The following is a 23,241-nucleotide window of genomic DNA, read 5'->3' as shown; positions in this document are numbered from 1 at the left end:
TAGTATACCTGATGGTCATCTGAGTTAAATTCACCCATTCCTATCCATTTTAGTTCGCTGATTCCTAAGATGTCGATGTTCAGTCTTGTCATCTCTTTTTTGACTACGTCTAGCTTGCCTTGATTCATGGATCTTACATTCCAGGTTCCTATGGAGAAAAAATCTTTACAGCATCGGACTTTCCTTTCACCACCAGATATATCCACAGCTGAGCGTCCTTTCGGCTTTGGCCCAGTCGCTTCATTCTTTCTGGCGCTACTAGTACTAGCCCCCTGCTCTTCCCCAATAGCATATTGGACACCTTCCGACCTGAGGGGCTCATCTTCCAGCGTCATATCTTTTTGCCTTTTAGTACTGTCCATGGGGTTTTCATGGCAAAGATACTGAAGTGGTTTGCCATTTCCTTCTCCAGTGGATCACATTTTGTCAGAACTCTCTGCTATAACTTGTCCGTCCTGGTTGGTCCTACACAGCATAGCTTATAGCTTCATTGAATTATGCAAGCCCCTTTGCCACGACAAGGCAGTAATCCATAAAGGATATGATTACTTAATCATATCGTTAGATATGATTAAGTAAACTGTAGCACATTACTTTAGGATGCATATAATTAGTAGTTTTATGAGAACTTCAAGGTGAATATTCATTTCTTTAAATGTGGATCACAATCCATCTGCCTTTCAGATTCCTGAAGGTCATGTTTCCTATACAGATACAAACTATATATGTATTGAACCATAGAGTTTATATGATGACATGATCTATATCTATTAAGTTATTTAATTAAATTTATATTTTTGTTGCATTTTCAACCTTATTTGCATTAGTTGTTCTTCTCCCTTAGACTCAGTAAACAAAATATTTTTTCTGTTAACTTAGAATAAGCATTTAATATCATGGTTTCTCCTTTCTTCTTACCAGAAAACCCACATGAACACATCGTTGGAATTTATGCAGATTATCTATATTGTAGTAAATTTGAAAATGTTAGAAGATTTGAAAATGTTAGAAAGACTGCATTTGAAAGAATAATTGCCCTTCCCATTGTTCTTTATTTCATGCCAATCTTAAATGATACAATTGAAGTAAAGCTGTATTTACATAGAAATAAAATTCAAAAATAGGGAATGCATAGATGACAAATTCCTTGACTTTTTTTTCCAGATATGTATGACTGTTTTGAATGTTCAGAAGATCAGTATCCAAATAAGGAGAAGAAAGAATGCATTGTGAAACCGGTGGTCTTTCTAACTATTGAAGAAAGCCTAGGCATTGGTTTAGCCTCAACTGCTCTTTCTTTCTTCTTCCTCACAATGTGGGTACTTAGGACTTTTATTAAACACAGAGATACTGCCATTGTCAAAGCCAACAACCGGTCCCTCACGTACACCCTCCTTGTCTCTCTTCTGCTCTGTTTTCTCTCCTCTTTGCTCTTTCTCAGCCATCCTGGCCAAGTGACCTGCCTCCTCCGACAATCAGCTTTTGGAATCACCTTCTCAGTGGCCATTTCTAGTGTACTGGCCAAAACCATCACAGTGGTTGTGGCTTTCATGGCCACTAAACCAGGATCTCAGATGAGAAGATGGGTGGGGAAAAGATTGGCTTTTTCTATTGTTTTTTCCTGTTCTCTCTTTCAAATATGCATTTGTATGCTTTGGTTGTCAATATCACCCCCATTTCCTGAGTTAGACATGCACTCAGAGTCCCAAGAAATGATTTTACAATGCAATGAGGGGTCAAATTTCTTCTTTTATTGTGTGTTGGGCTACATGAGTGTCTTGGCCATTGCCACCTTTATTGTAGCTTTTCTTGCCCGTAAATTACCTGACAGTTTTAATGAAGCCAAGTTCATCGCCTTCAGCATGTTGGCCTTTTGCAGTGTGTGGATCTCCTTCTTTCCAGCCTATCTGAGTACAAAAGGAAAAGCCATGGTAGCTGTGGAGGTCTTCTCCATCTTGTCCTCCAGTGCTACATTACTGGGATGCATATTTTTGCCAAAATGCTACATCATTGTTTTCAGGCCTCAGCTAAATCTCAGGGAGCAACTCATAAAGAGGACTTAGTATTTCATACAGTCTTTCTTGCTATAAGAAATTGCTGATAAAGATTAGAAAGCCTATTTGCTGTACATGAAACATATGGAAGCAATTATTTCCATGAAAGGAGGATTTTTGGAAAATTGTTATGATTATTGAGATTTATTAACATTACCCATTCAAAAAGAAGTGTTCATGCTGCTGTATTTTCAAACATTTTCAAAGATTGTTTAACTTAACCCCTCTCACCTTTTCAACACATTACCTCAAAAAGACTTTCAGAATCTAGATTTCTTTGGTACTGTTAGGAGAGTTCAGATATTGACTTAAAGGATATTCAAAGTCTGCAAACTCTTTCATGGCTTTTATACTTTCTATTCATAAACCACTGTACAAATATAGTAGAAAGCTGATTAACATTTAATGAACATGTATTTAGTACTGTATCATGGAATAACAGTTTTGGATTGTTTAGGGTTCTTTGAAATGTAAAATTTAAAAAGTTTCTGAATCCTGTACATTTATTTGAACTTGTGGGCCGCAAGCAGTTATTCTCTATCCCTTGTTCTATTTTCACTGTGACCTATTATCAGATTTTAAAAATATTGGAAATTTAGTGAAATGTCATGATATGAAATGTATTCTTTCTGTATTTAATCTTAAACTAACATATTCATTTACTATTCAGGTGCCCCAAGTGTTTTTTTATTTAAGCATTATTAATTCCAAAAATAAATTCTTCTCTTTCTTACCAATCTTCTATTTTTTTTTCACTGTTTCTCCAAATCTCCAATTATTAATTCCATCATTTCCCATATTTCAGTTCTTTTCTCATTATACCATCTCTAATATTAAAAAACATTTAAAACCCTTTTAATAAAGTCCAAGTTCAAATTAATCCAGATCACTATAAAGCCTTTACCACATTACTGTAATCAGATTTAATATTTGTATCTTATTCTGGGTTTCTTTCTAGTCCAAACAGGTTTCCATAATCGGGCCTCTGCCTGCCATACTATACACTCCCCAAAAAAGCACCCATTGTGCATTTTGTTAAATTAGTATAAAAGTTATAGATAATCTGAATGACTCATGACAGAACATCAGAGAATAATTCCAAGAAAAAAAAAGACTTTTCACAGGCATAAAGAAAATAGAGGTGAAAGGAAAGTCTCACTGAGTTCTCCACAGTGGGTCCGTTTGCTTAGCTGATCTTGTGGCTTGCGGTTGGCACAGCTAAATGATCAGCCATTTTACTGGCCAATCTTTACCCTGTCGGCCCAAAGGAGATAACCCGGTGCACAGAGGATGCCACCACCCCTCTGCAACTATCCGAGAAGCCTCCTCAATGGTAGACGCTTCTCCAGAGCACCTTTTCGATGCTCTAAGGGGTCTACCAGCAGGGGAAACTCGATTGGCAAAGGGACGACACCCTTTGCTTGACCGCACCACCGTGAACCAGAACTGGAAGCCTCCCCTTGGGATATTCTTCTTAATTACAGAAAGTAGCAATCCCACAATTGTCATTTTCTTCCTTAGGGGGGCTCCATTGGATGCTGTGGTTGAGTTCAGCACAAATGTTTTCCATTTGGCATTTTTGAAAATTTCATCAAGGCTTAGGGGTCAATCTTACAATTGTGATCTGTACTCCAGTATTTAATAGTGCTGTCTTCAAGGGAAATCTGTTAGTACTCTTTTGTTACAATGTAATCGTCTATTGTGCATATGGAAACAAAACATAAATCAGGGTTATAGCCCTTACTCCATATCTGGATGAGTAGAATGTAATCTTAACCTTAGCATCATGGACCAAGAAGACATTTTCTTATAATGTTTTAGATATTCAGAAGACAAATACCCAAGCAAGGAGCAATGTCTTCCCAAAAGAAAAAAAATTCCTGACATATGAGGAAGCCTTTGGCATCACTTTAACTTCATCTGCAGTTTTCTTGTCCATCATCAATGCTGCAGTGTTAGGAATTTTCATAAAATACAGAGATGCCTCCCTTGTTAAAGCCAACAACTGAGAGCTCACTTATGCTGTCCTCATCTCTCATTGCTTCCTTTGTCCTCTGTTATTCCTTGGCCAGCCAGGGAAAAGACATGCCTTCTCCAATGACCATCTTTTGAGATTGTTTTCTCTGTGGCTGTTTCCTGTGTGTTAGCCAAAACCACCCTTGTCCCTCTTGTCTCACAAAACCAGGGTCAACTGCAAAGACATGGATAGGGGAAAAATGGACCCTTTCCATTGTCTTTTCCTGCTCTGTCATTCAAACAGGGATCAACCACAGATTCCATAATACTTAGACTATAAATATATGAAGGTGGGAATTCCTAATACATAAAGGTCAGAAATGTTCTTTCCAAATAACAAATTTCCAAAGAAGGATGAAGAAATTGAGGAACAAAAATGGTAGTAGAATAGAATAACAGAATACAGAGTTGGAAGGGACCTTGGAGGTCTTATAATCGAAATCCCTGCTCAAGCAGGAGGCCCTATCCCATTCCAGACAAGTACCTATCCAGTTTCTTCTTAAAGCCTCCAGTGATGGAGCACCCACAGCTTCTGAAGGCAAGCCATTCTACTGGATAATTGTTCTCACTGTTAAGACATTTCTTCTTAGTTCTAGGTTGCTTCAATCCTTAATTAGGTTCTATCAATTGTTTCTTTTCTTCCTTGTGGTGCTTTGAAAAATAGGTTGTCCTCCCCTCTTCTTTGTGGCAGCCTCCCAAATATTGGAACAATGCTATCATGTATCCCCTAGTTCTTTGGTTAAAAGGAAGGTAAATAAAGTGGAATAAATTTAGTTTCATCTATATGAAACAGGCACACAATCTTTCTCATCAATAAAAAAATACAAATATGAAATAGTGTATTTTTAATGAATGACTTCCATGATACAATGTAATACACAACAAAATCCTAAATCATGACATTTTTGTAAATTCCAATCACAGGTACAAATGACTATTCTTGATGATCAACTAATTCATTCACTGTAGAATTGTTTTCTTAAAGACTTTCTTTATTTACAGTATGATTACAAAATTTTACCGACACATCCTTTCCTTGGTCTTTGCTGTCAAGGAGATCAATGAGAACCTACAAATCTTGCCCAATGTTACCCTTAGATTCCACATATATGACAGCTATAATAATGCCAAGATGACTTATCGGACCATCCTGGACTTACTTTTCAAATCAGATAGATTTCTGCCCAACTATAAATGTGGACATCAGAAAAAATCTCATGGCCATCATTGGAGGACTTGGATCAGGTACTTCATCCCATATGGCAGAAACAGTAGAATTCTACAAAATTCCACAGGTAGGTCCAGGGATAAGGAAATTTCTGTTGTTCTTAATTAGTTAAAAAGTAAGAACCTTCTTACGTGTATATTCTCATGTATTTATCCTCACAAAAACATGAATGGAAGGAAGTCTGATTCCATACTTAACAAGAGATTGAAAATAATATATTAGCTTGTACTTGTGAAGATGGATTTCAACCTGCTGGTATCTGATGATATTCCAATTAGAAAATAATGAAATTGACCTGCATTCTCATAATTTAAGCAATGTTCTATTGGAATTCTTTTTATAAATGATAAGATATATGGGCAGTCCAGAAACATGAAATATGAATTAAATAAATAAATCTGACCAGGTTTTAAACTAATTCATGAAGATGAAGAGACAAAACAAAATATGCTATCCAAATCCTCTCTCTCTCTCTTTTTGTTGTTGTTTTCTTTTAGCTTCCATATGGATCATTTCCCCCAAAAGAATTTCATGTCACTAGGTTATCTAATTTTTATTTTATGGCACCAAATGAGGGTCCTGTATACATTGGGATCATGCAATTGCTTCAACATTTTGGATGGAAATGGGTTGGGCTCTTTGCTGTTGGTAATGAGAGTGGAGAACACTTTTTGAAGAAGCTACAGGAGATGCTTTCCAAGCATGGAATCTGTCCAGCCTTCATACAAAGAATACCCCTTCTGCTTCCTTTGGATGGCCTACACACATTTAGCTATAAAATGAATATTTTGTATACATATCTCATAGATATTAAAGCAAATGTATTTATTCTCTATGGAGAATCTTATACAATTCCGTGGCTCCTATCACCCATATTTCTAAGAGATCCTGATGACAGATTAAATGCATCTGTTGGAAAAGTATGGATTACAACCAGTCAAGTTGACTTCATGCTAACAGGAAGTTTAAAGACTTGGAATCTCCAATTGTTTGATGGGGCCATTTCTTTTCAGATACACTCAGGTGAAGTTCTAGCATTCAAAGAATTTCTGAAGTCCATAAAACCATTTGGGAGACCAAGAGATGGATTTCTAAAAGATTTTTGGGAGGAAGCATTTGACTGTTTTTTTTTTCTAATTCAGGAATACCAGCAATGGACATTAAAAAATGCACTGGAGAGGAGAATCTGGAAAGTCTTCCTGGACCTCACTTTGAAATGCAAATGAAAGGTCATAGCATCTATAATGGTATCTATGTTGTGGCTCATTCTTTGCAAGCCTTACTATCAAAAGAATCCATTCAGAGTAAAACATTGATGGATAAAATCCCAGAACCTCAAGATGTACCACCTTTTAAGTTGTCCAACAAATGTGAAAAATTACTGGAAAATGATTTGAAATGAGATCAGCCTTATTTTCCAGACACAATATATCATTCAAATAGCTATGATTAAATCAATCAATAATTGATACATTCATGAAGAAAGTGTTCTTCTGTCCTGAGTAAATCCTACCACTGGATTCCATTTAACATTCTATCCAAGAAGAATATGTGAAATAATTTTGTACTGTTCACAGTAATGCATTGCTTTTTTTTAACCATGACAATGGAAAGCATTGTGCTCATTACTGAATATAATGATTTTTTCCTATATTAATCTTAATATTCTTTAACCACCTCCTCCTCCTCCTCCTCCTCCTCCTCCTCCTCCTCCTCCTCCTTCTACTACTACTACTACTACTACTACTACTACTACTACTACTACTACTACTTCTTCTTTTCAAGTAGCTGCACCCATTTCTTCAAGGCATTTCTTTCAACAACTCTGCAGGAGAAACAGTGTTCTTTAATGAAAGGATGGAAATTGCAGGGGGATTTGACATCATTAACATGATCGCCTTTTCAAACAAATCCATCCAGAGCGTGAAAGTTGGAAGGTTGGATCCCAATGCTCCAGATGGAAATAAATTGATTATTAATGAAAATATGATTGAATGGCACAAAGCTTTTAAGCAGGTATGACTATTCTTCAACAGGTCAGATGACTGCACACATAGCACCCATATATCAATTGAGAAAATCATGGTGAATTCCTTGATTTTTTTTTAATGTTATGAACAATTCTTCCAGTTTCTTATTCTTTTTCAAGTAGATCCATCCACTTCTTGAAGGCATTTTTTTGAATGGCACAAATGTTTTAATAAGATATGGGCATACATGCATATAAAATGTATATATTTTTACAACTTCCTTAAGTAACAACTTACAAATTATCTCTGCAATCTTTTTTTTTTCATTAGCAGATACTTCCAGTTACTCTGTGTAATCAATACTGTCACCCTGCATATTGGAAGAGAAAATCTGAAGAGAAAAGTTTTTGCTTCTATGACTGTGTTCTATATCCACATGGGAGGTTTTCAAGCAAAATTAGTCAGTTATGAAGTCGTTTAATTTTTGGAGACATTGGCTGAAAAGAAATTGTTTGTCAAAAAGTTACAATTTGTTCTGATATACATATATCTATATCTTTATAAAGATGAAGTTTCCCAGCCTGTTAAGCAAGGAACAGCCATAATCTATATAAATCTCAGTTAATAATAATTTGTCAAATCAGAGAATATTGTGATACTTTGTAAAATTGGCTGGAAAAATGCAATAATCAATATTGATGTGTGTGTGTGTGTGTGTGTGTGTGTGTGTGTGTGAGAGAGAGAGAGAGAGAGAGAGAGAGAGAGAGAGAGAGAGAGAGAGAGAGAGAGAGGACGGAGGGAGAGAAAGAAATGTACATACACAATTATATTGAGGAAACTTTCAATCAGTTTGCTTAAACTTACAAAAAAATATTTCCTCTAAAATCCCAGAAAAACAATTGAATATGAACAATTGAACATTGTGTAAGCAATATATGGAAAAGAAAACACTTTACTGTAAGAATAATGGGAAGATATGGAATGTGTATTCTTTCCACAATGCATTCAGCCATGTTTGAACTAAACTGCAAGAATTTCAAAGGGTTCAAAACTGAGACTCATATACAGTAAACTAAATAGTCTAAGAAGAGTTATGGAAACTTTGTTAACAAACAGAAATTATGGGGCTGCTGGGATAGGTTTTCTGTGTCTACCTAAATAGAGGGGGTGGGTGGGACAAAAAATTGCTTTTGAATAAAAGTAAATATTTAGAATGGTGTCTTGCAATGGATAAATGGTGTAGGAAAGGCAGTTTTTTACAAGGATAATTCTGTAGCCTCATAGTTTCCTCTTTTAAACTTAGATTTACTAATTGAGATATTTCAAGGAATATTACTCATGCATCATTTTCAAGAACTATTTCTCTGTCAGCAGTACATGTCACGTAACAGTAAATCAAGCAAAAACTTGAAAGAGATTTGATGAAAAAGATTAGTTTTTCACCTCAGACCCTATAACACTCCTAATTTTGTAAATTTGAGAAATTCTTCTTGGAAAACAGGGCTATGGCCAAGTGAGATTGGAAGGACTGTCAGTCTTCAAACAGTGGCATAGAATATTTCAGAAAGAGGAATGAAATAGAAAGTAAATGAGTTTCTTTTTGATCTTTTTATTCAGATACAGAAGATTGTTTCAAATGTCCTGAAGATCAGTATCCAAGTAAAGATCAAGATCAAAGCCTTAACAAAACAATGAGTTTTCTGTACTTTGAAGAACCTTTAGGAATCAGTCTGGCTTCAGCTGCTCTTTCCTTTTCCTTCATTACAATCAGTGTGCTTGGAATTTTCCTTAAGTGTAGAAATACCCCCATTGTCAAGGCCAACAACCGGGACCTCACTTACACACTACTCATTGCCCTTCTGCTCTGTTTTTTCTGTTCCTTGTTATTCCTTACTCAACCAGGAAAAGTAATCTGCCTTCTCCGGCAACCAGCATTTGGCATCATCTTCTCAGTTGCTGTTTCTTGTGTGTTAGCTAAAACTACTACTGTGGTTGTAGCTTTTATGGCTACTAAGCAAGGTTCTTCATTGAGAAAATGGGTGGAGAAAAGTTTGGCTCTTTCCATTGTCCTTTCTTGTTCTTTTCTTCAAGTAGCTCTTTGCATTCTATGGCTGGTAATATTTCCTCCATTCCCTGAGTTAGACGTGCAGTTCCTTATAGAAATCATGATTTTGCAATGCAATGAAGGCTCCATCTTCATGTTCTATTGTGTCCTGGGCTATTTGGGCTTCTTGGCTATAACCAGCTTTATTGTGGCATACCTTGCCCGTAATTTACCTGACACTTTTAATGAGTTCAACATCTTTAGCTTGTTGGCTTTTTGCAGTGTGTGGATTTCCTTTGTTCCAACCTATCTGAGTACCAATGGAAAAGCCATGGTGGCTGTGGAGATCTTCTCCATCTTGTTCTCCAGTGCTGGTTTATTGGGATGTATCTTCTTCCCAAAATGTTTCATCTTTGTGATGAGGCCAGAACTAAACACCAAGAAACAACTAATAAAATGAAGTTATTGTATCATGTGAAAGATCTGCATGGTGACCTCATGCTCAGAAGGTTAAATGTTCAATTCTAGATAGTGGCAGATATTTCTTTCCTAGGGCACAAGGAAAAATATATGCTGCGAACTCTGCAGGGCATCTGTCCAGTAAATGCTCAGGTCTATCCCATCACCACAAATCTATCCCAAATTAAGTAATTTCAGGGTCATAAAAAGGGAGAATTTTTATTGTATCATGTGAAAGTTATTTTTCCCAAGGATACTGACTTTAAATGGGATGTATATAATCAATTAAGAGTTCATTAATTAACTGGGGTTACTGTATCTTTTAGTTTATCAAGAAAGGATTATGAAAATGTCCTAGAGCAAATGAATATCTTGACAAACATTTCCAGATATGAAACTCCAATTTTCTTTAAATAAGAAAATGAAATGAAATGAAATGAAAATGAAACCAATTTTAATATAGGTTATTTGTAGCTCCACCAACTATTTGGTATATAACATCAATTACACCAGTGAAAGTCACTTAAGGAATCTCTCTTCAAATGGCTTCTCCATATTGGCTTCCTTTTTGTAAAATAAATGATGACAGGGTATAATATGTGTGGTTCTTCATCTGAGGTTGTATTTATCTATTTTTAAGAACTGCTAAGGGACATATAATTTTTACTATATCCTGATGCCTAAAATCAAATAACTCAAAGAAGGTATACTTTCTTTTTCACATCATTGTACATCATATGAAAAACCAAAATAATATATGAATATATGAGCCACCAAGTCTGTTCTGCATTTGTATTAATTCATTCAGGACTGTGATTTGAGGGTATGTTATAGTATGTCATTTCTCCAGGCGGAAAAAAAATGCAGGAAATATTGGACACGGAAAAGATAACTTATACTTCAGTATTGCAAAATAAGTCTGAGGTCAAGAAAAAAGATTCAACAAAATGGATTGTAGAGATGTCAGGAGAACTATGAGAACTTGAGAGACAAAAAATGATAAGAGAAATTAAGAGAGAAAGAAAGAAAAGGATTTTCAATGAATATGAATTGCCAAAACCTTCCCACAAAAACATTTTACTTGACTTGTCTCTTGCACGTACAACAACATTTACAAAGCTACAAGAAAATTTTTTGGTTCAGCAGAGCATACTGATTAGGAAAGAGGTTTGGCAAAAAAAAAAGGCTAAAGTTAGAATCAAGAAATTAGATGATGGGATTTATCAGATGGAATATCTAAAGATTAACCACTTGTTTGAATATGGTTAAAGAAATAGAAAATTTCTGGATATAAATGAATTTTAGTTTAAGAGGGATGGGTCCTTCAAGTAATATAGTATTTTTTTATGATATGAGAAATATAAAAATGTTGGGGTGTTTAGTATGAGGGAAATGTTTTAGATGCTTAAGTGTAATGATATAAATGTATTTTAGCTTAAGAGGGATATGTTTTTGAAGCAGTATAGTATCTCCTTTCTTCTCTCTCTCTCTCTCTTTAAGACATGAGAAATGTAAAACTGTTGGGATGGCTTATATGAGGAAAAAGACTTAGATACTTAAGTGTAATTAACTCTGAGAAAATCTTAATGGATAAGAATGTCTTGAACATTGAGGGGAAAACAAATCTAAATAAGAACTTTGAAAACAGGATCTATGATGAGGTAATTAAGATGTTTAATTAGAAAAAAGCCTTATTGATGTTGTTGTTACTTGCATAAATACTCGAAAATATTTATATTCAATTTTTATCTATCAAAATACTGAAATGTATTAATTTAAGGTTGATAAAAGAGAACATTATTGGAAGAAGAGAAAATCAAGGAAAGCTACTATGTGGATTATGGAATTATAGAAATTAATTGTTATTGACAATTAATTTCTATAAACAGACAACACATTGTTTATTAAATATTAAAGTTACTCTGTTACAAAAACAATAAAATATATATTTTTAAAAAGATTCCACAAGTAAGCTGTGATGGGGTTGAAAGGGAAAAAGCTATATTTTGTTGTTATGGAATAATTAAATAATTAAATCAAAGATTACTTTAAGGCTTGTATTAAGATGTTCAGCATGGCTTAAAATCTACTAATTAGAACTTTTTTCTGAAACCAATGCCAATTACATGAAGTGAATATCCAGGGAGATTCAATAACTGAGGGAAGTTTTAAATATGACACTCCTTGCTCCTATTAAAACAATTGATCAGTTATATGTGTTTGAAATAATTACAACAAACTCATTTCCATATTAATATTTAGAGGAATTCTAGGGAAAAAATGCTTTTGGAATATTTTTTATCAGAAAAAATAGATTTTATCTAACAACCCAAACAATAAAAACAATAACCCCCTATTCTCTTGGGAATAAGAATCAGTTAGATAAGTCACTTGATCCATCCCACATGGGTACCACATGACCATTGGAAAACCAGTTCTTCTGGGTCTTGGGAAAGGCTATCAAAGTAGGGGCCAATTTAATCTTCATGGGGATGAAATTCCAAAGAGAGGGAGCCATCATAGGCCCTTTTTCTGAGTACTAAATCTATTTTCTTAGGAGAGAAGACCTTCAACATTCCCTGCCTCCTGATTCTATTGGGTCATGTGGATGTGACCAGGATGAAATGGTCCTTCAGTTAACATGGTCCCACCCGTGTTAGAGTTTAAAGGTAACAACCTTTAGCTAGAAGCAATTGGCAGCCAATGGAGCTCTCACAGGAGAGGTGACACATGTACACACCTGGGTCTGCAGAAAACCATATGTGCGGTTGCATTTTGAACAAATTGTAGCTTCTGGATATTTTTCAAGGGAAGTCCCATGTAAAGCTGGTGATCTCATAATAGGTGTCCCACATAGTTTATCACTTTCATGAATTTAAATTTAAGGAACATCCTTGTATAAAATGTAGGCTTTATATCTGATGTAAGCCACTCTGTCTTTCAAATGTTAATAGTTGTGTGAGACAAAATAATATCCTTTAGAATATTTTGTCAAATGACGTATGAAACGTTGGTGTAAGAAATCTTTGGAAGAGCTTAGAGAGTTTAGGTAACTTTTTAAAAAGATTCTGCATTGTTACTCCTAAAAAGACCTACCTACAATAAATGACCGATACCTGTTGGATCTGTTCATTTTCTATTTTGTGAAAAATTGGTAGAAAAAACTGTCTTGAAAGAAACACTATTTTTATTTCTACAATTTTAACAAAATAAATGATTTGCAAATCTTCCATATGCCACTTTTGTTGGCATTTGCTCATTTTTTAAAAAAATAACTGAACCATCAGCTACTTATTAACTCATCAAAGCAAAATAGTTATATCCCAGAGGAATTATTATTGCCCAAAACCTTAAAGGCTGCACATAAGACTATTGAAATTTAATAACAATCAAGGTCTTTGTTTGGCTATAAAGTAAGCCTTGACCCTCCAGAGAATTTGGTACAAGAGGAAATAATGTCTCTGTCAATTCATTGCTTCAGGTTTCGACCTCTGTTCTCTTCTGCCAATATATCCTAGAGGAATTACTATAGATCAAAACATTAAAGGCTGCACAGGGGTCTATGGAAATTCAACAACAATCAAGGTATCTGTTTGGCTATAAAGTAAGTCTTCACCCTCAGAAAGTTTGGTTCAAGGGGTAATCATGGTTCTGTCACATTCATTGCTTCAAGCTTCCACCCTCTGTTCTCTTCTGCCAGAATATCTGTTCAAATCCCTGTGATATTCAAGATACAAATTTGCACTCCTATGGATCCTCAAATAGAAAATGATAGATTTTCTGTTTAGATGAATTCTCAAATATAATCCTTAGATCAATCTTTAGAAGAAGTATTGGATTATATAAGCTTTCCTATGGGTAGGATGAAATGCAAAACATTTTCACAATACAAAAGCATCAAGATGTTGTTTCTTATGTTTTTGGTGCACAAGGTAGCTACTCAGAGCTGTCCTGGAAGTGATGCTTTCCTTGTTCCACATGAGTGGTACCAGCCTGGAGACTTCATCATTGGTGAGATGGTATCCCACATAGAATATCACCTTTATGAATTTAAATTTAATGAAAATCCTTCTATAAAACCTTATGAAATACCAATGTAAGAATTTTTCCTTTATCTAATCTTACCCAAATTTGCAAAAACCCTTTATATGAGTAAAAGCTGTTTGTGCATAAATGTAGCATTTTTAATCTAATCTACACCTAGTTTTTCTTTGAATTATATCTGGTTATCAGAAAAGAAATAAAAAATAACATTCTTTTAAAGTCTGTCACATGAAATGTAGAAAATTTCAGATCAAGAATCTCTATCTGAACATTTACTGAGGTCAAGATAATTTTTTAAAGAAGGTTTGGCATTATCTCTCCTCACAAAAAAAAAAAACATACAATAAATGAGTGACACCTGATGAATCTGTTCATATACCATAGTTTGAAAAACCCATACAATACAAATATAATAAATTGCAAAAACTCACTACTTGTATTTGTTGTAATATATATTTGTTGGAAGTCATGGAAATGCTGTTTAAAATATATCTGAACTCTATATGAATTATTAAGCATTTTACAAAAGCTATTGTGTTCCCACTACTGTCAAAAAATGTTTGTTATTTATATAGAAATGATACCACTTGACAAGGATTGTAACATTATTTTTTCAATGGGGGAATTTAACCTATTTGTAGCGTAATAACCAAATTTCATCAGCATGCCCTTGCCTTGGCCTTTGCTGTGAAGGAGATCAATGCAGACGCCCAGATCTTACCTAACATCACTCTTGGGTTCCACATCTATGATAGTTACCACAACCCAAGGATGACCTACCGTACCACTCTGGACCTCCTTTTCAAATCCCAGGAATTTGTCCCTAACTACAAATGTGATAGCCAGAAGTATCTCATAGCTATCATTGGAGGATTGGATTTTGATACATCATCTTATATAGCTGAAATTACAGGATTCTTCAAGATTCCACAAGTAGGTTGTGAAAGGGTTAAAGAGAAAAATTCTATATTCTGGTGCTTTTGTTATTATTGAATAATTAAGGAGCATTAAAAATAAGTTTCAGATTTGTGTTAAGATGATCTACCTGGCTTAAGATGTTCTACCTATTTGTAGCATAATTCTGAAACTACAATGCCAAATACAGGAAATAAGTACCCATAGGCATTCCATACTGGAGGGAAGATTTGATCTCTTTGCTTAATCAGTTATATGTGTTTGAAATAATTCCAAGGAATTTATTTCCATATTAATGCTTACCAATATTTCAGGAAAATAATTCCTTCCTTGGATATATTTGATATGAAAACTAAATCAGGACAATTAGATTTGATCTAATTGCTCTACTTTCTACTGCTCCACTTTCTTGCAGCTTACATATGGCTCATTAGCCCAAGAGGAATTTGAGACCAGTAAGCGATCTTCACTTTATTTCATGGTCCCAAAAGAGGACCATCAGTACATTGGGATTATCCAACTGCTTCATCATTTCCGGTGGACATGGATAGGGATATTTTCCGTTGGTAACAACAATGGAGAAAATTTCTTACAGAAAATGCAGTTCTTACTTTCAGAGAATGGAATCTGCTCTTCATTCATACAAAGGCTTTCACAAGTATACCTGGAAAACTTCCCAGAAGTTTATCAAACAATCTCAATTATTTCATGGAATTGGATAAATAGCAAAGCCAATGCATTTCTTGTCTACGGAGAAGCATTGATAATTATGTGGCTAAGAATTGTCACATTTATGGTAGATCCTGAAAGTAGGGAAATTGCATTATTTAGAAAGGTGTGGATCATGACTGCACAGATTGATTTCATATTATCAGGATTTCAAATCAACTGGGACCTCCAGATGTTCCATGGGGCTATTTCCTTTACTCCTCATTCCAGAGCAGTTGTAGGTTTCAAGGAATTCCTTCAGACCATAAATCCACTTTCAGTCTATAGAGATGGGTTTCTGCAGGAAGTTTGGGAACAATTATTTGATTGTTCATTTCCAAAACCAGAGTTACAAGGAATTCACAGTAGAAAATGCACTGGGGAGATGAAGCTGGAGAACCTTCCTGGGCCTGCATTTGAACTGGCAATGACTGGCCAAAGTTACAGTATCTACAATGCTGTTTATGTTGTGACTCATGCTTTACAGGCTCTATACAAGTTGAGATTCAATAGTAAGACAGCTACAATGCATAAAGAATTTGATCTTCCAAATCTGCAGTCTTGGCAGGTATTCGCTTTACATTGGACACTTCTTTTACTTCAATGAGCAGTTTGACATAAAATTATCTTTTGAACCCAATGTGGAAAGTCTTAGTGTTTTCTGCATGTGGAATCAAGATGAAGAAACAACATAGAAATAAGAAAGAATTTCCTGACAATGAGAGCAATTAATTAATGAAACAGTTGTCCTTTAGATGATTTGTTTGCTCCATCACTGGAGATTTTTATGAAGGGTTTGGACAGCCACTTGTCTGAAATGGTATGGGGTCTTCTCCTTAAGCAGGATGTTAACCTAGAAGACTTCCAAGATTCCTTCCAACTCTCTTATACTGTACAGTGCTGTATAAAATTGATACAGAAAATGGGCTTCTATTGTTATTCTGTTTTTCTGTTTGTAATAGTGTCTACTTCTCATTTATCTATCAAAGAAAGCTTGAGTCACAGATTCTAAAATCTGGCTAAGGGAAATTAGTCACACCAGACTCACAAATGAAGAAAGATTAGATATGATCTATCTTGAATTAGTTGTTTAAATAGTGGACCTAAAACATAATTGAAGGAAGTTACATAATTCCAAAAGCCTATTTTCATTCTGCTTCAGTTCATTGTTACCTTTCCTTAAAATAATATCAAATGAATAATGAGTGAACATGTACATTTCCATGAAATATTGATTATCAAATTTCTAAGTATACATATTTAATAATAGTTATTGGAATTGGAAGAATTAGTGAATGTAACTTGAATATGATGTTTTCTTATTTGTTATATTGTTTTCAATTCCCTCTCTTTTTCATTATCTTTCAAGTAGCTCCATTCATTTCTTCATGGCATTTCTTTCAACAATTCAGCTGGGGAGAGAGTCTTCCTGAATGAGAAAGGAGAAGCATCAGGTGGATTTGACATCACCAACTTGATCACTTTTCCAAACAGATCCTTTGAGAGAGTTAGAGTGGGAAAGATGGATTCCAGTAGTCCAAAAGGGAATGAATTATTCATTGATGAAGATGTGATTGTCTGGCACACATCTTTTAACCAGGTCTCGAACTATTGAATCAACCATGCCTTAATCCATTATGATGCCATATTCAACATAGTCTCTTTAGAAACCTACTTTCTTTTTTTCTAATAAACAATGTCACATTCTTTCAAATGTTGTTGATGATCAAGCATTCCTCAAGTTGGAAAAATGAGATTAAAATGTAAAAGCCATGTTTGCATATTTGGTTTGCATTTATGTTTGAAATCACAAGAGTGGCCATGTTTCCATGAGATTGTCACCATGTACAAATATTTACTCATCCTGCCCTTTAAACAGAATCTTTTGTACATCATTCTGATTTCTACTTTTTATTATTGTTGATAAAGTTGATAAATTCAGTATTTTCTTGGGAAGTCAAAAATATTTTTCTCCATAAAGGAAAAAAATATAAATTTTAAAAATATGTCCCTTTTCAAAATGTTTTATGTTTATTACCAGCTTCTCCCAATTTCTAGATGTAATAACCCTTGTTTCACTGGATACTGGAAGAAAGGAATTGAGGGGGAACAATTCTGCTGCTATGACTGTGTTCCATGCCCAGAAGGGAAGATTTCAAATCAAAATGGTAGGTAAGCATTCTACCAATTTTCATTGGACTTAAGAAAACTTTAATAAAACAATTTAGTTCAATAAAATTAAGTGAGTTTCAACTGTATGGAATTACTAAAAAGACAAATTCCTTGATTTTCCTTCCAGATATGGATGACTGTTTTGAATGTTCAGAAGATCATTATTCAAATGAGGAAAAGAATGGATGTAACCTGAAAGCTATGGTGTTTCTAACCTTTGAAGAAACCCTAGGAATTGGTTTAGCTGCAGAAGCTCTTGGTTTCTTCTTCTTGACATTTTGGGTACTTGGAACTTTTATTAAGCATAGGGATACTCCCATTGTCAAAGCCAACAACCGGTCCATCACCTACACCCTGCTTGTCTCTCTTCAGCTATGTTTTCTCTCCTCTTTCTTCTTCCTCAGCCAGCCTGGCAAAGTGACCTGCCTCCTCCGACAATCCACTTTTGGCATCACCTTCTCTGTGGCCATTTCTAGTGTATTGGCTAAAACCATCACTGTGGTTGTTGCTTTCATGGCAACTAAACCAGGATCTCAGATGAAGAGATGGGTGGGGAAAAGATTGGCTTTTTGCACTGTCCTTTCCTGCTCTCTCTTCCAGGTGTTTATATGTATTCTTTGGTTGTTGACATCTCCCCCATTTCCTGAGTTGGATATGCATTCAGAGCTGAAAGAAATGATCTTACAGTGCAATGAGGGATCAGCTTTCTTTTTCTTCTCTGTGTTGGGCTACATGGGTGTCTTGGCCATTGCCAGCTTTATTGTAGCTTTTCTTGCCCGTAAATTACCTGACACCTTTAATGAAGCCAAGTTCATCACCTTCAGCATGTTGGCCTTTTGCAGTGTGTGGATCTCCTTCTTTCCATCCTATCTGAGTACGAAAGGAAAAGCCATGGTAGCTGTGGAGGTCTTCTCCATCTTGTCCTCCAGTGCAGCATTAGTGGGATGCATATTTTTGCCAAAATGCTACATCATAGTTTTCAGGCCTCAGCTAAATCTCAGGGAGCAACTCACAAAGAGAAATTAGTACATCATGTGGTTTTTCTGGCTCAGAGAAATTTCTGAAAAAAAGGAATAGAAAGAGTACTCCCTATAGGAAATATATATAAAGTTATAATAATACCATAGCTTTAAGAACATATATTTAACACAGTATCATAAAATATCAGTTTTGGAATTTTTAGGGTTCTTTCAAATATAAAATTTATTGAATTTGTGAATCCTATATACAGTACTCCATTTTTAAAAAAGGCTTTCTTGTTGGGTCATAACCATTCACTCTCTATCCATGAATCTATTTCCACTCAATCAGTTATCAGATATTAATAATATGAGAAATTTAATAAAATGAAATGAAATGTATTCTTGTTTCTGCCTTATCTTTTATTCAAAGTGTTTGCTGCCCAATAACTATAATGAAGAGTAATTTTATTTATATAGAAGGTTGGTAGAACCAGAGGGAAGAGTGAAAAAAGGAATTAGTTTAGAGGCCTTCCATAGCCACAAGTGAAGTAACTCTCCAACTCCCCTTGAATGCTGTTGACCTTTATCTCTTTATGCTCATAATTTAATCAATAAGTCAGTTTATTTGAACCTTCCTATGTGCACCTTTTTTTTCTGCCTGACATTAATCTCCATTCTGGTGATACTTTTCCATGAACAATGGAAAAGATCAGCATGACATCTGACCTAGAAACAGAAGCAGGGACTGACCATGCAACAGTGGGTGCTGTACTGCAACCTTTGTGCAGTTTGTGCCCTTTGACAATGCTCCAAATATACAAAAGATGCAGAATTTGGTGCAACCAACCTCCCTGTCATGGTTGCAAGCCCTGGTACTACAATCTCTGTGGCAGAGGAGTCACTGTTAGTCTCAAAGGTGCTTTTTCAAAAGACAACTGGATGGGGTTGCTAAAGTACAGGTTTTAGATATAGATAATTATTTAAATGAAGCCAACTTCCCTAAATTAACAGAAGATCAGAAACAAGAAATTAATGGTTTGATTACTAGTGAGGAAATTAAGACAATGATCAAAGAATTAAAATTAGGTAAAGCACCGGGTACAGATGGCTTGACATCTATTTATTATAAAACTTTGCTACAAGAGATGATTCAATCTTTAAGTGAGCTCTTTAATAATATATTACAGGGTTCAGAGATCCCCCCGTCATGGGGCAGAGCCTTTATATCTTTAATTCCAAAAGAAGATCAAGACCTTACTTTACCAAAGAATTACAGACCTATATCTCTTTTAAATGTAGATTATAAGATTTTTTGCAAAAAATTTAGCCAATAGGCTCATGAGGGTTTTGCACTACATTATACATACAGACCAAACAGGTTTTATAACTGGAAGATATATGAAGAATAATGTTAGACAAATTATCAATTTATTAGAATATTTAGATAAAAATAATCAAGTTCCTGCAGGATTGATATTTTTAGATGCTGAAAAAGTGTTTGATCAATTGAATTGGCAATTTATGTTAAGATTAATTGAGAAAATGAATTTCGGAGAAAAAATTTTACAAGCTCTTGGTGTTATTTATCAAAAACAAACGGCACAACTTATAGTCAATGGGGGTTTGTCAGAGGTGTTTACAATAGAAAAAGGGACTAGACAGGCATGTCCATTGTCACCATTGCTGTTTGTTCTAACTTTGGAAATATTGCTGATTAAAATTCGAGAATCACAGCAAATAAAAGGAATAGAAGTTAATAAAAAAGAATATAAATTAAGGGCCTTCGCAGATGACTTGGTGGTTACCTTATCCCAACCTATTTATTCTGTAGTAGAGTTACTACAATTGATACATCAATATAGACGGGTTTCGGGTTTTAAAATTAATAACAATAAGACTAAAATATTGCCCAAAAATATGGACAAGCAGACTTTGGTTAATTTGACAGATTTTGAGGTTGTTGATGAGGTAAAATACCTGGGGGTTATTTTATCTGTTTCTAATGTAAAATTGTATAAAAACAATTATGAAAGGCTGTGGGTCAAGGTACAAAGAGATTTGAAAAATTGGGAGAAGTTGCAATTATCTCTTTTGGGAAGAATTGTGGCGATTAAAATGAATGTTTTGCCAAAGTTTCTTTTTTTATTTCAAATGATACCTATCTTAAAGAATGAGGTTAATTTAGATGAATGGCAGAAAGGTATTAACAAATTCATTTGGGCAGGGAAAAAACCAAGAGTAAAACTTAAAATCATACAAGATATTCGCGAGAGAGGTGGACTCAAGGTACCGAATTTGAAATTGTATTATGAGGTTGTGGTTTTAACATTAGTAAGTGATTGGCTTAATTTAACAAATGTAGAAATACTCCTCTTGGAGGGTTGGGATTTACTTTTTGGATGGCATGCCTATTTAATTTTTAATAAAAAGGTTGATAGGGTTTTTAAATCTCATATAATAAGGATTTCTTTACTTCGGGTATGGAGGAAATATTACAGAAGTGATTCCAAAATTCCATTATGGGCCATACCACGGCATGCGATAGAAGGGATAAGGAGAGGAGTTAAGATGGATAGTGTTTCTTATGCACAATTACTTAGATGGGATGGTAAAAATTGGCAGTTAAAATCTTTGGAAGATTTAGCACAAGAAAATATTATATACTCATGGTTTCAGTATAGACAAATAGTGGATAGATGGAAGATAGATCGTAACGTGGGTTTGCTTAGAGAAGATGAAAACTTTTTCAAACAAGTAAAAGATCAAAGACGAACTCACATTAAGAGAATTTATGGGGTGTTAGTAGAATTGGATTCAGAAGTGGAATTAGTTAAAGAATGTATGATTAAATGGGCACAAAACTTTGGTGAACCAGTTCTATTAGATACCTGGGAAACTATTTGGGTGAGGAATGTCAAATTTACACAAGCCCAGAACTTAAGGGAGAACTTTTATAAAATGTTTTACAGATGGCACCTTGATCCACAAAAAATGTCTCGTATGTATCCTGACTTACAGCCTAAATGTTGGAGATGTGGATGTTTGGATGCTACTTACTATCATATCTGGTGGTCGTGTAAAAATATAAAAGCCTTTTGGGTTAAGATATGGTGGAATATTCAAAGAATTTTTAGAAGGAGGGTAAAATTTACCCCACAATTGTTTTTGTTAGGTATTGTTACTGATTGTGATACCAAAGAGATTACATTGATGTTAAATTTAATTACAGCTGCAAGGTTGTTAGTAGGGCAATGTTGGAAGAAGGAATCTTTGCCTACTTTGCAAGAGTGGTTTCTCAAAGTTTCTTATTTGGCGGAAATGGCAAAGATTTCGGCTTTCTTGAAGGATCAATAGCAAGAGAAGTATGTTGCGGTATGGAAAAAAATGGATAGATTTTATACAACATAAGTTGGATATAAAAAATATTATTTAGTTTTTTAATAACTTATATTTAAAATTTAATATTTTTATCTTTCTTCTTTTTTCCTTTTCTTTATTCTTTTTTTTTCTAAACATTTATTTTTTGTATTTATGTTTTTCATATACACACTATTGTTAATTATCTTACAATTTTCTTAAGTAATCTATTTAGATTTATTTATGGTTTATATTTTTTCTAAGATTTTTTGAAGAAACTTTAATTAAGCCTATATTCAGCTCTGGGAAGGTTGGGGGAGGGAATGGGAGGGTTGGGGAGGTTTGGGGGAAAATTGTTTTGTTTTTGTAAAATTTTAAAAATTTTCAATAAAAAAAGGTCCTTTTTCAAAAGACAACTGGATGGGGTTGCTGCAAAGAAGAGGGAGTCAGGCTATTCTCCAAAGGACTTGAGGGCAGGATAAGAAGGATTAGGTGGAAACTAATCAAAGAGAGAAGCAACCTTGAATTAAAGAGAAATTTCCTGACAGAATAATTAATCAGTGGAACAACTTTCCTCCAGAAGTTGTGAATGCTCCAACACTGGAAGTTTTTAAGAAGACACTGGACAACCATTTGTCTGAAATGGTATAGGGTTTCCTTTCTGATCAGGGGGTAGCACTAGAATACCTCCATGGTCCCTATCAACTCTGTTATTCTATTCTATCCTATCACCTTTAAATGTGAAATAAACAAATCCATTTTAAACAAAACCTCTCATCCAAGAAGCTTCATTGGTTTTGGCAGGATGGAGAGGGCTAAGGGGGTGGTAGTTTTAACAGGATGGGGGGGGAGGGTTGGAAGGATCAGATTTATTTTCAGTCATCTGGTCTTAGCATTCTCCCTGAGAGCTCTTGGGGCCACCTGTATCAGAGTGAAAATGGTGGTGGAATCTTCTCGGAAATGCTGAAAGGAACTACTAGAAATTCAGTGTGACTTTGTATTCATTAGGAGAATCTAGATAAAAGCCATCTTCCTCCCTCCCTCCCTCCCTCCCTCCCTCCCTCCTTCCTTCCTTCCTTCCTTCCTTCCTTCCTTCCTTCCTTCCTTCCTTCCTTCCTTCCTTCCTTCCTTTCTTCCTTCATCCCTCTTTCTCTCCCTTCCTCCCTTCCTTCTTCTGTGACAGCTGATATCCTACTACACTTTCCACTGTCCTAATTCCTGTAGGAAAATACTGAATACTCACTACCTTAAATTAAAAAGTGCTTGAAAGGTGACCTTTTCAGTCCACAAAGATACCATGTGAGAAGAGTAG

At 34.9% G+C, this 23,241-nt stretch overlaps 1 protein-coding gene across 1 annotated transcript; it reads left to right on the top strand.

The window, feature by feature from the left end:
- Positions 1-7,155: 7,155 nt before the first annotated feature.
- LOC120300606 (vomeronasal type-2 receptor 26-like) lies at positions 7,156-18,636 on the top strand. Its single transcript, XM_039326852.1, has 6 exons — positions 7,156-7,314; positions 13,704-13,867; positions 14,457-14,748; positions 15,146-16,006; positions 17,480-17,606; positions 17,738-18,636. Exons 1-6 carry the CDS (start codon positions 7,156-7,158, stop codon positions 18,634-18,636), a joined length of 2,502 nt encoding a protein of 833 aa, XP_039182786.1.
- Positions 18,637-23,241: the final 4,605 nt, after the last annotated feature.

Source organism: Crotalus tigris, unplaced genomic scaffold, assembly GCF_016545835.1.
Source record: "Crotalus tigris isolate CLP2741 ecotype Arizona unplaced genomic scaffold, ASM1654583v1 scf7180000017614.5298720, whole genome shotgun sequence".
Classification (NCBI taxonomy): Eukaryota; Metazoa; Chordata; class Lepidosauria; order Squamata; family Viperidae; genus Crotalus; species Crotalus tigris.
This window is presented reverse-complemented; position numbering and strand designations above follow the sequence as displayed.

Coding starts and splice junctions, on each gene's coding strand:
- LOC120300606 (XM_039326852.1), top strand. CDS start 7,156: ATGGAAATTGCAGGGGGATTTGACATCATTAACATGATCGCCTTTTCA. Junction 13,868..14,456: donor AAACCTTATGAAATACCAAT/GTAAGAATTTTT, acceptor ACCTATTTGTAG/CGTAATAACCAAATTTCATC. Junction 16,007..17,479: donor CAAATCTGCAGTCTTGGCAG/GTATTCGCTTTA, acceptor GTTTATTACCAG/CTTCTCCCAATTTCTAGATG.